The 15,355-nt window shown below is 37.3% G+C and overlaps 2 protein-coding genes across 3 annotated transcripts in view; both read left to right on the top strand.

The window, feature by feature from the left end:
* The window catches only part of gda (guanine deaminase), an 11,567-nt gene extending 8,064 nt beyond the window's left edge, over nucleotides 1-3,503 (top strand). For both annotated transcript variants that reach the window (XM_077561558.1, XM_077561556.1), the window contains 7 exons: nucleotides 58-165; nucleotides 240-337; nucleotides 431-498; nucleotides 648-794; nucleotides 924-1,042; nucleotides 2,187-2,214; nucleotides 2,315-3,503. In XM_077561558.1, the coding sequence (XP_077417684.1) occupies nucleotides 58-165; nucleotides 240-337; nucleotides 431-498; nucleotides 648-794; nucleotides 924-1,042; nucleotides 2,187-2,214; nucleotides 2,315-2,379 (633 nt within the window). In that variant the 3' untranslated portion in view covers nucleotides 2,380-3,503. The remainder of the gene's footprint in view (nucleotides 1-57; nucleotides 166-239; nucleotides 338-430; nucleotides 499-647; nucleotides 795-923; nucleotides 1,043-2,186; nucleotides 2,215-2,314) is intronic.
* Nucleotides 3,504-4,825: 1,322 nt separating this feature from the next.
* On the top strand, nucleotides 4,826-14,011 carry LOC144048924 (uncharacterized). Its single transcript, XM_077561415.1, has 5 exons — nucleotides 4,826-4,966; nucleotides 5,486-5,765; nucleotides 5,873-6,039; nucleotides 7,703-8,787; nucleotides 13,440-14,011. The coding sequence occupies exons 2-5, from the start codon at nucleotides 5,537-5,539 to the stop codon at nucleotides 13,828-13,830; spliced, it is 1,872 nt and encodes a 623-aa protein (XP_077417541.1). The 5' UTR covers nucleotides 4,826-4,966; nucleotides 5,486-5,536; the 3' UTR covers nucleotides 13,831-14,011.
* Nucleotides 14,012-15,355: the final 1,344 nt, after the last annotated feature.

The raw sequence follows: 15,355 nt of genomic DNA, 5'->3' as shown, positions 1-15,355 counted from the left end.
ATTGTCAAGAAATGTTTAAAGTTGAGATCATTTTATGATGACTGTATTCCTTCCCAGAGTCATATCAGTGAAAATGTTGAGGAGGTCAAGATTGTGAAAGAGCTGTTCCCCGATTCTGATTCCTACACGGATGTCTACCACAAACACAACCTGCTTACCAACAAAGTGAGAACAGTTACCGCCCGGTCGGTGTAAAAACGTCCCGGCAGACGCTTTGGTTCATTTTGTTGCCTTGACAGACGGTGATGGCGCACGGCTGCCATCTGAGCGACGAGGAGTTGGCCTTGTTTCGAGAAACAGGAGCTTCTTTGTCTCACTGTCCAAATTCCAACATCTCGTAAGTGTGACCGATTCGTGTTTTGGAACGCCCTCGCTTTTGCAGACGGACGAGTTTGTGTGTGACTTTCGGATTTATGATCCGTCTACGCAGGTTGTGCAGCGGGCTGCTCAATGTCCGTAATGTCCTGAATCACAAAGTGAAGCTTGGCCTTGGGACAGGTGGGAACAGAATTACGAGAGCATCTAGCAATACTAAAAAAAAAAACAACTGGAAAAACCCGATTTGATTTAAATCTCATGTCAATCCTGGAAAATGTTGTCTGTCTGGTTCTTGATCTTGTGATCCCTTTTGATACGTTGCGGGTCAGACGTGGCCGGCGGCTACTCGGCCTCCATGCTGGATGCCGTGAGAAGAGCCTTGGAGACGTCCAAAATCCTGAGCATTCAGGACCCGGAACATGAGACGCTCACCTTCGAGGAGGTGTTCAGGTTGGCTACGCTGGGAGGCAGCCAAGGTATGATTAATTATTTATTCATTTTAATTTTTTCCCCGCAAGCCAAGGTATAATTCATACAAAGTTGCATTGCGTAATCTTGATATGTGAAAAGGAGATGAATGTTTTTTTTGTTTTTTTCGTCTTTAGCTTTGTCCCTGGATGACCAAATCGGAAACTTTGAAGTGGGAAAGGACTTTGATGCACTGAGAGTGAACGTAGGAGTTGCCGGTGGGCCGATTGACTTGATCCAGCACGAAGAACCAAAGGTGTGTTTGAAAGTGGAGCACTGAATGGCATTTGTCCAATTTGGTTTGGTCAAGAATGAATTCTTGCTTTGGTTAAAACAATCATGCTGGCTGTTTTGTCATGTTTGAAGGCAGTCATCCCAACCTTGGTACTCACCAAACAATCGGGCTGAGGCCACTTAGCTGTGTACATTTCGTGACTTTTTTTTTTTTTTTTTTTTTAATTCCTTCAGTTTACCAACAATGTGTCTTATTTGCGGATCTTTTCAATCCCAGGAGTGTCACATTCTGGTCTATCCTTAGCTCATCCTTAATCTACCAAAATCGTGTTTACTATTTGGGAGGGAAAGCCTTGAATCCACTCCACACAAATTGAAGCATTTGGATCGGTTTTTAAATCTGCTTTGCTTAAGCACCCAAAAAACAAACAAACTATGAATTAATTAGAAATATGAAAAAAACATTTTAACAAAATAAAATGTACTACATTAGCAAAATTGTCCTTCATGTTCATCCTGGTAATACATTTCGTAAATGAACTTTCACGTTTTTATTTATTTATTTATTTATTTATTCATTCATTCATTCGTTTACTTAAAACTAGGGTTGTGAATTGCCTAGTACCTGGCGATTCGATTCATATCGCGATTCATAGGTCACGATTCGATTCGATACCGATTAATCCCGATACGAATCTATAAATTGATTATTGCAACAAAACAAAAAAAAAACGCAAATTTAGAAATTACTAATCAGTAAACTTGTACATGTACACTGTAAGATTTGTATGAAAATTTATTTATTTATCGGAAAATTCGGGTTGCAGTCTGTTTCATGTTTGAACAGCGCTGAAATCAAATATTAAAGCTTGATGTTCCATTAATATAACACTTTTGCATGCTTAATGTGTGAATCCTAACCCTAAGTAAGACGTTTTGTTGAATATTCACATAACAAATTGATGTTTAAAAATCGATTCGGCCGCATATCGAATCGATTCGAGAATTGCGCGCTGTAATATCGCGATATATTGCCGAATCGATTTTTTCCCGAACACCCCTACTTAAAACTAACTTAAAAAAACATTTTTTTTAAAACATCTGGTGGTGAAACAGAAATTAACAGTAGATCTACGGTAACTGATTTATCTTCATTTTAATTTCAGATTCTTCTGGAAAAGTTCTTGAATTTGGGTGAGTTTGCCCAGTTTTGAAGATTCCTTTTCTGACGATTCCTTTGTGCATCACGCGACCGATCCTCAGCATGATATTTTGTTTTTTTTTGGTCACGCAGGTGACGATCGGAACATAGTGGAGGTGTATGTGGCTGGAAGGAACGTGGTGCCATCCCCCAAGTAGCTCCTCCTCCACACTTGACATCACTTTGAATGACTTCAAATGTTGCTTGTCCTCTTAATGATTGATAATGGAAATGAATCATACTCAGGCTGTCATTCGATTATATAAAGTAGCCAACCTTTTATGTTTATTTGCAAGTGTAATTTATAGAACTGTACTGGCCAGTCTGGCAAAAAAAAAAAAAAACAACAACTTTGCAATACATCAGCGACTGTATATTTAATTGCTAGTTAGCATTAGCATAAGCATCATACACTTTCACTTTCCTTTCTTTCTTTAGTCCTTCCTCAGGTCTCCTGACGGCCTCACAACTCTGGCTGGAAATGTTCGGTTTAGGTGAACGGTATGGGATTTTTTTTAATAGGTTTTAGGTGAACTAATGAATGCACACACACTCGCACGCACGCACATACACATAATCACCCACATACAAAAAAAAAATACAAAAAAAAAAAAAGAGAGCAATGATGATGACATGTCAAATCGGTAAAATTACCGAATGAACAATACTGAGCTCTCCAGAAAAAAGAAAAGAAAAGAAGAAAAAAAAAAGCATAAGCAACATAAACTCATGGCCAGAGTGTATATTCTTATTCTACGTTTGTACCCATGATCATATTTTTGCTGTCAATTATGGCTCCCGAGAAAGTGAAGCGTGTAAGACGGTGGTTGCGCTAATAATGAAAGTGTTGACTCGCTGCTGCTACTACTAATAAAGAACTTTATTAGATATTAGAAACAGTTGATCAATGACACAAATACGTAGAGAGGTGAAGCTACAATATTTAATACGGTGATACCGCCACCATTTTTGATGTGTAAAAACTCCTGCTCATAACTTAAATGAACAGAATTTCTAGTTTTGCATCAGATGCCTTTTAGGGATTCCGCATCTTTGCTTTTTGACGACGATGGATGTGGTTCCGCTGGCTTCATCTTCACCTCTCGCTGGAGCGGGTCTCGTCTGCGTGTGGATGGATGGATGAATATCTGAATGTGTTTTTGATTAACAGGGTTGCATGGAACTTAATATAACTTACGTAGCTAATAAGGTCTGGCCTGGTGAATGTCAAATGATCTGTTCACAAAAAATAAAAAAACAAAGAAAATACTGTACTACCTTATCATGGTTGTCACCTGCTGTGTTTTTTTTTTGTTAATGTTCAACCAGACCGCTATGCAGGTAAATTCCTAGCATTATATTTCCCAGCAGTCCCAAGTGCAGTGCTGACTACAAGAGTGTTGGGTAGATGGGGCGGGACTTTGGACTTGAGACAGTTAGTCAGGTTGACTTTTTGAGTGGCAAAACAAAAACATTCAGCTGAGTGTATCAGGCATTTGGATTTTTTTTTTTTTTTTTAAATCAAGTGAATTCTTTTGAAGATGGCAATACCAAGATTGTTTGTCGAAAAAATAGTTTCTCTAGGTGTGCAGGTAAAAGCAAATAATGCTGATTTTGGGCGAGATACCTGGTTGCCAGTCAACCAAGCAATCTTTCACACACATACGCCCGAAATACATGAACAGTACAAAACAATTGTGATTATCACTGTTGTGTTCGTTTTTAATTGAGTGTATTACTGTTGCATGCAAAACATTCACCTGCAGTTAAGTACAAATGTGCACAATTGACATAAATAACTTGACAAGAAATATGAGGTACGTACTGTAGGTGTGGTTAATGTCCCGATGGTCACCTGCATGAGAGAGAGAGAGAGCGAGAGAGAGAGAGAGAGAGAGAGACAGGGAGAGAGATGGAGAGAGAGAGAGAGAGACAGAAAGAGATAGAGAGAGAAAGAGAGAGAGAGAGACGGGGAGAGAGAGAAAGAGAGAGAGAGACAGAGAGAGAGAAAGAGACAAAGAGATAGAGTGAGAAAGAGAGAGAGAGAGACGGAGAGAGAGACAGGGAGAGAGAGATGGAGAGAGAGAGAGAGAGAGACAGAGAAAGAGATAGAGAGAGAAAGAGAGAGAGAGAGACGGAGAGAGAGAGAAAGAGAGAGAGAGAGAGAGAGAGAGAGACGGAGAGAGAGAAAGAGACAGAGAGAGAGATAGAGTGAGAAAGAGAGAGAGAGAGACGGAGAGACAGAGAGAGAGAAAGACAGAGAGAGAGACAGAGAGAGAGACAGAGAGAAAGAGAGTAAATACCGCGCCCATAACGCCAGGGTCCTAATCTGATTGACAATATGATCGCGGCGTCCTCATATGACATTTGCACCTTTCTCTCGTCTACTAAACGAAACAGCTTCATGTGCAATGACACGAAAAATATGCAGCACCTCCTGTATGCTTTTTAACCTCAATGTCAAAGGCCCTCTTGTATATTTTAATTTAAAAAAAGAATAGTAGTCTATATTTATTATTATTATTATTATTATCATCGTCATCTTTTAGGTTTCATCTACAGCAGGTTGTCGCAGCTGCAGTTGTGAAATGTTGTGTTTTGCGGAGGTTACGTTGCGAAAATGCCTGCCAGACTAAATTCAGGGCTTAATTTGCTAACCAGGAAGTGTTTTTTTTTTAGGAAGTGTTTTTGCCGAAGCTTGTTTGAACACTTTCAAAAACCGTTTCTTTTTGTTCACTCTGACAGGTAAGCCTCAGTGAACTGTTTCATTTGTTCATTCGCTGATTCCATATTTCATCCAGTTTGATTATTCAGAGTTAGTTACAAGTGTATTCAGTGGAAGTAACACTAGTACTGAAGGCCCTGCAATGCAAGCTAAATGTCACTTACACGACAGTATATTTTGTTGTGTACTTGTATGTGTACATATTTGTATGTGAATCAGAGCCGCTAAACTGTTCTTCATTTTTTTAGCAACACAATAAAAAAAAAAGTACTCATGCGCCGTTCATGAATTTTCAGTGCGGTAGATTTTAGTGGGGAAAGTTGATTTTTGAGTTTTTATACGTATTGCTGCCCCCATAAAAAAGTTGAATATCCCGTAATAATAGGATGAATGTCACGTTTTAACGTCACGTGATTGTGATTTTTTAATTACTCCAGGGTGTGTGCTGCCTCTAGCCGGAGTCAAAGTCAAGTCAAACTCTAACAAGCGCCATAAAAAAATTGCTGAAAAGATAAATTCATCATTATTGTGTGTTGCAGGAACGGTTCTGTGACCTGAGAGCCCAATCGATCTGATTGGGACTGCAAAAGATGTCCCTGTTTCGAGCCTCTGGCGACCATATGATGAAAGTCCAGCCCAAGTGGAAGAAGACGAGGCGCGGTGGAATGACGGATGAGGACGACTCCGTGCCTTCACTGACGCGACTTTGTCTGCTGAGCTTGGCTGACAATATGAAGAAGTTGTGGGTGAAAGATTACACTGATAACTACATGGATCACTATTGTTTCAGACACATCATGGGACCTTTTAATGTGCTCTGTGAGTCACAGGCATCATGTACTGTACATTTGCACCGCACTGATAAAATTGCCTCATAAAGCGATCTAACTTCCTGAGGTTTTTTTCCCTCTCTCTCTCTCATAAAGCTGCCGAGTTGGTGGAGGAACTGACTGGCCTGCTGTGCTCTAGAAAAGAACTTTCTCGTGCTGCCCTCCATCTCCTGTTAGTGCCTCAGCTGAGAGGACTATGCCTGGACAGGTGCCCCGGTCTGGTCACCTCCGCCCTGTGTGCCATCATTGCTGCACGCTGCCAGGTCCGATACACTTTCGACACTGTACAACAAGTTTCTTAATGCTTATAAGTGCTGCCATTGTAAAAAGTAGTTAGGTGCAATATCAGAATCACTCCATTTTGATGTGTAACAATGCCAAAAACAAGTTACTGAAGGACACCACGTTAACTCATTCGCTGCCATTGACGGCTATAAACGTCCAAAATTCATTTGAACTATTTCTATTAGTTTAACATTTTTTTTCCACTTTTGTTACCAAGAGTGTGAAAATGTACATTTACAACATTACACTAGTGAAGTCATGCGATTAATTACAATAAAAAAAAAATAATCGCCTGATGAGATGATTATTAAAAATTAGGGGCGTTAGGTGATAAAAATGTTTTTACTCGTAATTAATCGCATTACTTCAATAGTTATTAATCACAAATTTTATATCAGTTCCAAATGTACAATTAAAAAAAATCTAGGTTTTCATACTCTTGTTAACAAAAGAAGATTTTTTTTTAAACTAATAGAAATAGTTAAAATTATTTTTTGACGTTCATAACCGTCAATGGCAGTGAATGAGTTAAAGGGGACATTAATTTGTTCACAATGTAAAGCATTTCCAATTTATCATCATAAAAAGTCTGCCATTTTTTGCTTAAAATACACAAGCATACGAGGTAAAGGAATTATAGCAAATGTAACGTGTAAATCCGGAGTGCGGCTTTCGTTACCATGGTAACCAGAGCAGAGCTAGGGTGACTACTCAGTGTTGCCAATTTAGCAACTTGCTATATTTTGTGACTTTTCCAACTATTCTAGTGGCACCTTTTCAAAAAATGAGCAAAAATATTTTGGTGAGAGTTGTGTAGACTCTCAGACTCCCTCCAGAGAAGAATATGTGCCTCTCTCCACATCCAGAGTGCAAATAAATAAATAAATAAATAAATAAATATAAATACAAAATCTAGCACTGGCATGAATCATTTAAAAACTTTGCCCACAATAAATGTGCCTATAACCTGCACAACTGAATATGGGAAGTAAAAATAAACATGTGGTAGCTAGCACAAGCTTTTTCATCAGCTGAAACTGGAACCTTAATTCAAGGTGGAGAGAGTTATGAACCGTCGGTGTAGGCACGAAACCACGTCAGGAATAGCCTACGATAACATCTGAACTTTGTTTGGCGTTCATCAGGTTGCACTTAAATGATGGCAGATTTGTGGTTGACTCATTAGTTTGAATGTGAGTAGTTAATTCTGAACACAGACATTGTAATAAGCGGATGTGCAACCACATTATTTCAGGTTTTTTTACTTCCGCTTTGTAAAAGATTAAAAAAAAAAAAAACATTGAATGGCGATATAAAAGTTGTAAGTCATATTAACTCAATCACTGTCATAAAATCAAATTGGGTTGACAAGCAATTACATTTTTTTTAATTGTAATTAATCACATGACTGAACTAGTTAACTAAATATTAATCACATTTTTTATATCAGTTCTAAATGTACAATAAAAAAAATAGGTTTTCATACTCTTGTTAACAAAAATGAATAGAAATAGTTCAAATTAATTTTTGACGTTTATAGCCGTCAATGGCAGTGAATGAGTTAATGGCGAAAGAAGTTTTGAAATGAACAATTGTCAAACAAATTGACAAACAACTGTCGTCTTTTCTTGCACCCTGTAGGGCCTGCACAACCTCATCTTATCTGGAGCCCAGCAGCCGCCTTCCAAGGCGCTCGCAGACACCCTGCGCTGCCTACCGGCATTGCGTTCCCTTTCCCTGGCGGGTACGTCATGTGACGCCGGCGTCATCAGGACCATCGTCCTCTGCTGCCCTTTCCTGCGGCATTTGGATGTATCGGGGTGTCACTTCCTCCCCCCCGCCGCGCTCCTTCCCCTCGGAGCTTTCGGCCATTCGTCGAAATGTTTGCCTCCCGGCTCCTCCTCTTCCACGTCCGCCTCGCCACCGCCGCCGCCGCCTCTGCGTAGTTTGCTCGCTCTTGATATCGGCTTCGGGGAACAGGAGGGAGACCTTGCCGCAGTAATCTCGTACCTCCTCCTCTCTCTGCCTTACCTGGAGAGACTGGCCGTGGAGGATCTCTCACAGGCTTGCTTTCTGATCCAGCACGGAGACTTTACACGGGTGGACGCGTTTGCCGGTAGAGAAGGACTGCCGAGGTTGGAGGAGGTGTGGAGGGAGAGGAGGCGCGTGCAGCAAATCGATGCGTGGGAGGCGAGGAGAGCAGAAGCACAAAACGGTGACGTGAGTGAAAGTGAGGATGATGAGGGAGGTTGCTCTCACGGTGAAGCAAAGGTCATCGGCGGCGATGAGCACCTAACACTGCGCTTAAGAGATGTTAAAGTTTTAACATGCGAGTCCCTGGACAGTTTTGGCTGTTTATGCCCGAATATCACCTCCATATCTGTGAAAGTGGAAGAGGAAGAGAACAACGGAGGAAGAAGTTTGCCATCTCTTTTGGCCTCAAGGCTGCAGTCGTGGTCAGGTCAGCTGAGGAGCGTCTCCGTGCAGCACCGAGGTCTTCTCCAGGATCTTCTTCCTGCCCTGCAAGTCTCAGGTTCCTCCCTGGTGTCGCTGACTTTGGAAGGAGTGAGAACGAATCCTGATTCAACCCTGCTGGAGCTCATCCGGGCCTGTCCCAAGCTCAAAGACTTGCTCGTTTATGCAGAGCCTCCCACACCATGGTTGGATCTCGAACCGGATGAGCGCGAGCTTCCAAGTCTGCCCAACCTTTGCTCTCTGACACTCAAGTAAGACTTGGAATGATATTTAGCACTATGGAATGTGAAAAAAAAACATTTTACACAATCCTCTCATTTCATTTTTTTCTCCATAGGAAATCATATAAAGTGAATTAATTCATCGTAGGTTCAAACTGTTGAATCCGAGTCAGATTCAAAATTGACTAATTAAGCCATTTTCAGCAGCAAATTTTTTAAAAAAATTTTTGTCCAGAATTAACTCTTTGACTGCCAAAAACGTTAAATAACGTTTAGTAAAATCCTATGGAGGAGTGCCAAAGACGTTAAAAGACGCTTGTTTCAAAACAGAGGTGAAACTAACCATTTTTTATTGTTGATTACTGAAAAACGGAATAAGGTAGAAACAAACTTTTTTTTCTGATAAAAGGTGAGAGTCCAATCTTTCATTTGGTAGTATGTGTGTTTCCATAGTCCAAACACATCATTTTCTATGGACCTTGAAAGATCAGTCAAAATGCTTAAAATCGGCTGGCACCCACGGCATCCCTTTTCTGAAAACGTCTGGCAGTCAAAGAGTTAATTTGGTACTTCATTATTTTTTGTGTACAATAAATTTTCCACTGAAGATGAAATCACCTGTGCTGAGGAAAGAGGTATCGACCAATCATGGCTCAGTTTGCTGACCAAACCCAGAAAACAGGTGAGCCATGATTGGTCGTTACCTACTTCCTCAGCACAGGTAATGTCATGTTCAGTCGACAGCAAGTGGAAAAAAATGTTTTTAAAGTTATTAATTGTACACGAAAAATAATGAAGTTATCAAATTCACTCTGGACAAAATATTAACTTTTGACTGCTGGAAATGGCTCAATGAGTCAAGTATCCCTTTAATTGTCACGCTACCACATCAGATGCAACAAAATTTAATACAGTTACAAAACGAAAAACTATATTTGCAAAAAATTTATTCAGGTTAAACTCATTCACTGCCATTGACGGCTATAAACGTAAACAAATCATTTTAGCCATTTCTTAACTATTAGTTTAACTTTTTTTTTCCTTCACTTTTGTTAACAAGAATATGAAAACCTAAATTTTTTTGTGGTACATTTAGAACAGATAAACAATTTATGATTAATCGTGAGACGCCCCGAATTTTTTATCTTTTCTTCTTTTTCTTTTTTTTTTCTTCATTTACTGCCATTGACGGCTATAAACGTCAATGGCATCCATTTTAACTATTTCGATTTAACATTTTTTTCCCACTTTTGTTAGCAAGAGTATGAAAACCTCGAATTTTATTATCGTACATTTAGAACCGATATAGAATTTATGATTAATCGTGAGACGCCCCGAATTTTTTATCTTTTCTTCTTTTCTTTTTTTTTTTATTCATTTACTGCCATTGACGGCTATAAACGTCAATGGCATTCATTTTAACTATTTCTATTTAACATTTTTTTCCCACTTTTGTTAACAAGAGTATGAAAACCTCGAATTTTATTATCGTACATTTAGAACCGATATAGAATTTATGATTAATCGTGAGACGCCCCGAATTTTTTATCTTTTCTTCTTTTTTCTTTTTTTATTCATTTACTGCCATTGACGGCTATAAACGTCAATGGCATCCATTTTAACTATTTCTGTTTAACATTTTTTTCCCACTTTTGTTAGCAAGAGTATGAAAACCTCGAATTTTATTATCGTACATTTAGAACCGATATAGAATTTATGATTAATCGTGAGACGCCCCGAATTTTTTATCTTTTCTTCTTTTCTTTTTTTTTTTATTCATTTACTGCCATTGACGGCTATAAACGTCAATGGCATCCATTTTAACTATTTTTATTTAACATTTTTTTCCCCACTTTTGTTAGCAAGAGTATGAAAACCTCGAATTTTATTATCGTACATTTAGAACCGATATAGAATTTATGATTAATCGTGAGACGCCCCGAATTTTTTATCTTTTCTTTTTTTTTTATTCATTTACTGCCATTGACGGCTATAAACGTCAATGGCATCCATTTTAACTATTTCTATTTAACATTTTTTCCCACTTTTGTTAGCAAGAGTATGAAAACCTCGAATTTTATTATCGTACATTTAGAACCGATATAGAATTTATGATTAATCGTGAGACGCCCCGAATTTTTTATCTTTTCTTCTTTTCTTTATTCATTTACTGCCATTGACGGCTATAAACGTCAATGGCATCCATTTTAACTATTTCTATTTAACATTTTTTTCCCCACTTTTGTTAGCAAGAGTATGAAAACCTCGAATTTTATTATCGTACATTTAGAACCGATATAGAATTTATGATTAATCGTGAGACGCCCCTAATTTTTTATCTTTTCTTCTTCTTTTTTTTTTTTATTCATTTACTGCCATTGACGGCTATAAACGTCAATGACATCCATTTTAACTATTTCTATTTAACATTTTTTTCCCACTTTTGTTAACAAGAGTATGAAAACCTCGAATTTTATTATCGTACATTTAGAACCGATATAGAATTTATGATTAATCGTGAGACGCCCCGAATTTTTTATCTTTTCTTCTTTTTTTTTTATTCATTTACTGCCATTGACGGCTATAAACGTCAATGGCATCCATTTTAACTATTTCTATTTAACATTTTTTTCCCACTTTTGTTAGCAAGAGTATGAAAACCTCGAATTTTATTATCGTACATTTAGAACCGATATAGAATTTATGATTAATCGTGAGACGCCCCTAATTTTTTATCTTTTCTTCTTCTTTTTTTTTTTTATTCATTTACTGCCATTGACGGCTATAAACGTCAATGACATCCATTTTAACTATTTCTATTTAACATTTTTTTCCCCACTTTTGTTAGCAAGAGTATGAAAACCTCGAATTTTATTATCGTACATTTAGAACCGATATAGAATTTATGATTAATCGTGAGACGCCCCTAATTTTTTATCTTTTCTTCTTCTTTTTTTTTTTTATTCATTTACTGCCATTGACGGCTATAAACGTCAATGACATCCATTTTAACTATTTCTATTTAACATTTTTTTCCCACTTTTGTTAACAAGAGTATGAAAACCTCGAATTTTATTATCGTACATTTAGAACCGATATAGAATTTATGATTAATCGTGAGACGCCCCGAATTTTTTATCTTTTCTTCTTTTTTTTTTATTCATTTACTGCCATTGACGGCTATAAACGTCAATGGCATCCATTTTAACTATTTCTATTTAACATTTTTTTCCCACTTTTGTTAGCAAGAGTATGAAAACCTCGAATTTTATTATCGTACATTTAGAACCGATATAGAATTTATGATTAATCGTGAGACGCCCCTAATTTTTTATCTTTTCTTCTTCTTTTTTTTTTTATTCATTTACTGCCATTGACGGCTATAAACGTCAATGACATCCATTTTAACTATTTCTATTTAACATTTTTTTCCCACTTTTGTTAACAAGAGTATGAAAACCTCGAATTTTATTATCGTACATTTAGAACCGATATAGAATTTATGATTAATCGTGAGACGCCCCGAATTTTTTATCTTTTCTTCTTTTTTTTTTATTCATTTACTGCCATTGACGGCTATAAACGTCAATGGCATCCATTTTAACTATTTCTATTTAACATTTTTTTCCCACTTTTGTTAGCAAGAGTATGAAAACCTCGAATTTTATTATCGTACATTTAGAACCGATATAGAATTTATGATTAATCGTGAGACGCCCCGAATTTTTTATCTTTTCTTCTTTTTTCTTTTTTTATTCATTTACTGCCATTGACGGCTATAAACGTCAATGGCATCCATTTTAACTATTTCTATTTAACATTTTTTTCCCACCTTTGTTAACAAGAGTATGAAAACCTCGAATTTTATTATCGTACATTTAGAACCGATATAGAATTTATGATTAATCGTGAGACGCCCCTAATTTTTTATCTTTTCTTCTTCTTTTTTTTTTTATTCATTTACTGCCATTGACGGCTATAAACGTCAATGGCATCCATTTTAACTATTTCTATTTAACATTTTTTTCCCCACTTTTGTTAGCAAGAGTATGAAAACCTCGAATTTTATTATCGTACATTTAGAACCGATATAGAATTTATGATTAATCGTGAGACGCCCCGAATTTTTTATCTTTTCTTCTTTTCTTTTTTTTTTATTCATTTACTGCCATTGACGGCTATAAACGTCAATGGCATCCATTTTAACTATTTCTATTTAACATTTTTTCCCACTTTTGTTAGCAAGAGTATGAAAACCTCGAATTTTATTATCGTACATTTAGAACCGATATAGAATTTGTGATTAATCGTGAGTTAACTAGTGAAGTTATGCGATTAATTACAATTAAAAATGTGAATCGCCTCTTGCCCCTAATTTTTTAATGATTTTTTTGAATTCATGGCAGTGAATGAGTTAAGGTCAAAATTCTGGTTTCTGAAACATTCGGGATAACCTGTTTACATGTGTGAGCGGACAGAGTTGCTCCCGTATACATTCATTGTGTCATTGTGTTCTGCTTGAGTATTTCCGGTGGGTTGCGCACCAAAAGCACGGACTTTATAGCCTATATTTTCGCTATAGAGGCTGAAAATTCCAAGCCAATGCCCCGTTCAATCGAGCTCTTCCGAATGCGCTTATGAGTTATAGCATTAATAAGTTCATTGATGTGTTTTGTCTGCAGTTTCTCTTACGAGCACAACCAAATGCGGCCTCTCATGTCCTGGATGTCCTTGATGAAGGTGATCTCTCGCCTCCTGACTGGTTCCCCTTTACTCCAGAGGCTCTCCTTGGTCTCTTTACCGTGCCCACTGAACAACATTCTGCACAAAGTACTGCACTCTGGCTACCTACATCAATATTTTGAGGCTTCTGCTTCCTGTGTTTCCAAACCACTGGGAAGGGTGCAACACCTTGACCTGCAAAGAACTGACGTGAAGATGGTTACTGTGCAAAAATTAATGCAGCGCAGCAAGAGACTGAAGTGTGTAGATGTGAGTCGCTGCTGGCAAATCAGTCACAAGGAGTGGGCAGACTGCAAAAGGTTAAGTCACGTTCAAGTCGTCTGGGTGTAGTAAGAAGACATGCAACGTTCAATGTAATTGAGATGACTGACGATTTTTAAAAGGGATCATTTAAACTGCAAAGCTTAAATCCTATTATGTAGACAAATTGTCTCATTTTTGGATGTTCAAAACATACAAAGTGCGTTCTTAGAATCCCTGTAAAGTAAAAATAAATGTCTTATAAATTTGAGACACCAAAGAGAACAGTGTTTTGTGAACAACCCTGCCAAATTCAAATGATTAAAAAAAAAAGTTGCTAAGTATATAAAATGAGGCTTTAAAATGGTAAAAAATTAAATAAAGCCATTCTCTCTGCTCTAGAAAAATGTGGCCGTGGCTGTTAAATGCGCTGAAAACCAGTACTATGACTTGGAAAAATGGATGCTAGTACTTCATCTAGCATATTTCTTATGCCTACACATGTTTTGATCCGCAAAACTACATCCGCTTAAAGCCTTTGGTTTAGCTTTAGCCATTGCGTGACAACGAGGCACTCTAAAGGGCCACAACAAATCTCCGAATTCACTTTACAGGGTCTTAAATAAGAAAAAAAAAGAAACTTTACTTGCTTTTAGAAGTATTACAATTCAATAACAACATATTCTTTTTTTTTTGTTGTTGTTGCTTCAACATGTGATCTCGCACCAAAATGCAGCTTTGTCATTAGTAGACCAGTATTAAATTTACATTTTTTTTATGCAGCTTACTATTAATCATGGATTGAGCGTTGATTTAAAAGCAACTGTACTGAGTACTGAAGTACATTTGATAATTTTAGTCAAGTCGCGTATAAACACACACAAACAACCCATTAAAACTGATATTCACACCGACCCATGTCACTAAAAGGACAGCGTGTATATATTTTCTGCCATCTAGCGGTGAACCATTAGAATGCAACGACCTATGTTCGAAGCGCATGCATTTTGAAGCACGCGCAATAACGGTACCTCACAGATAGACCACACTTTGCAAGCCTACCACCGATTACTATTTTAGATAAGTTGTTCTCTTTCGGGTATCTATAGCAGAAAGATGGCGGCGAAACAGGTCAGCCTCCAGTAATGTGCAGCGCGACCTATGTAATATAAATAGTAATTAGTAGACCTACAGGCTATATATTTTTAAATGTATATTGCTGTGATGTAACTTTTTTTTCATATTGAAATTAATAGTGGATTTTAAAAATGACAATTTTAAAAACATCGAAATATTCTACACGCTGTGAGGGGAAAAAACATGCAAGGATGGGAGAACATGGGAAAAAAACACAGGAAGTCCTCAGCCGACATTTCGAGTGCATCCAATTGCATATTATGAGGAAAATATTACATAATAAATTACAATTTTAAAATATATTTCAGTTTTACATTTTAATTTACATGGTACTGATCATCTAATGACGTATCTACTTTATTATTATTATTATTATTAAAACTGCTTTTAACAATCACAGCATTAGGACATCAAACATCAATTCAAAGTTTTCATCTTTCTTTTTAACATTCACAATTATTGGGGGGGGGGGGAATCA

Source organism: Vanacampus margaritifer, chromosome 3 (genome assembly GCF_051991255.1).
Source record: "Vanacampus margaritifer isolate UIUO_Vmar chromosome 3, RoL_Vmar_1.0, whole genome shotgun sequence".
Taxonomy (NCBI): Eukaryota; Metazoa; Chordata; class Actinopteri; order Syngnathiformes; family Syngnathidae; genus Vanacampus; species Vanacampus margaritifer.
The sequence above is the reverse complement of the archived record's forward strand: the minus strand, read 5'-3'. Positions and strand labels throughout refer to the sequence as shown.

Excerpts from the sequence above, each read along its gene's own strand:
- LOC144048924 (XM_077561415.1), top strand. The coding sequence starts at position 5,537 with ATGTCCCTGTTTCGAGCCTCTGGCGACCATATGATGAAAGTCCAGCCC. Across the intron at positions 6,040-7,702 it reads TCATTGCTGCACGCTGCCAG|GGCCTGCACAACCTCATCTT; the intron begins GTCCGATACACT and ends TGCACCCTGTAG. Across the intron at positions 8,788-13,439 it reads CTTTGCTCTCTGACACTCAA|TTTCTCTTACGAGCACAACC; the intron begins GTAAGACTTGGA and ends TTTTGTCTGCAG.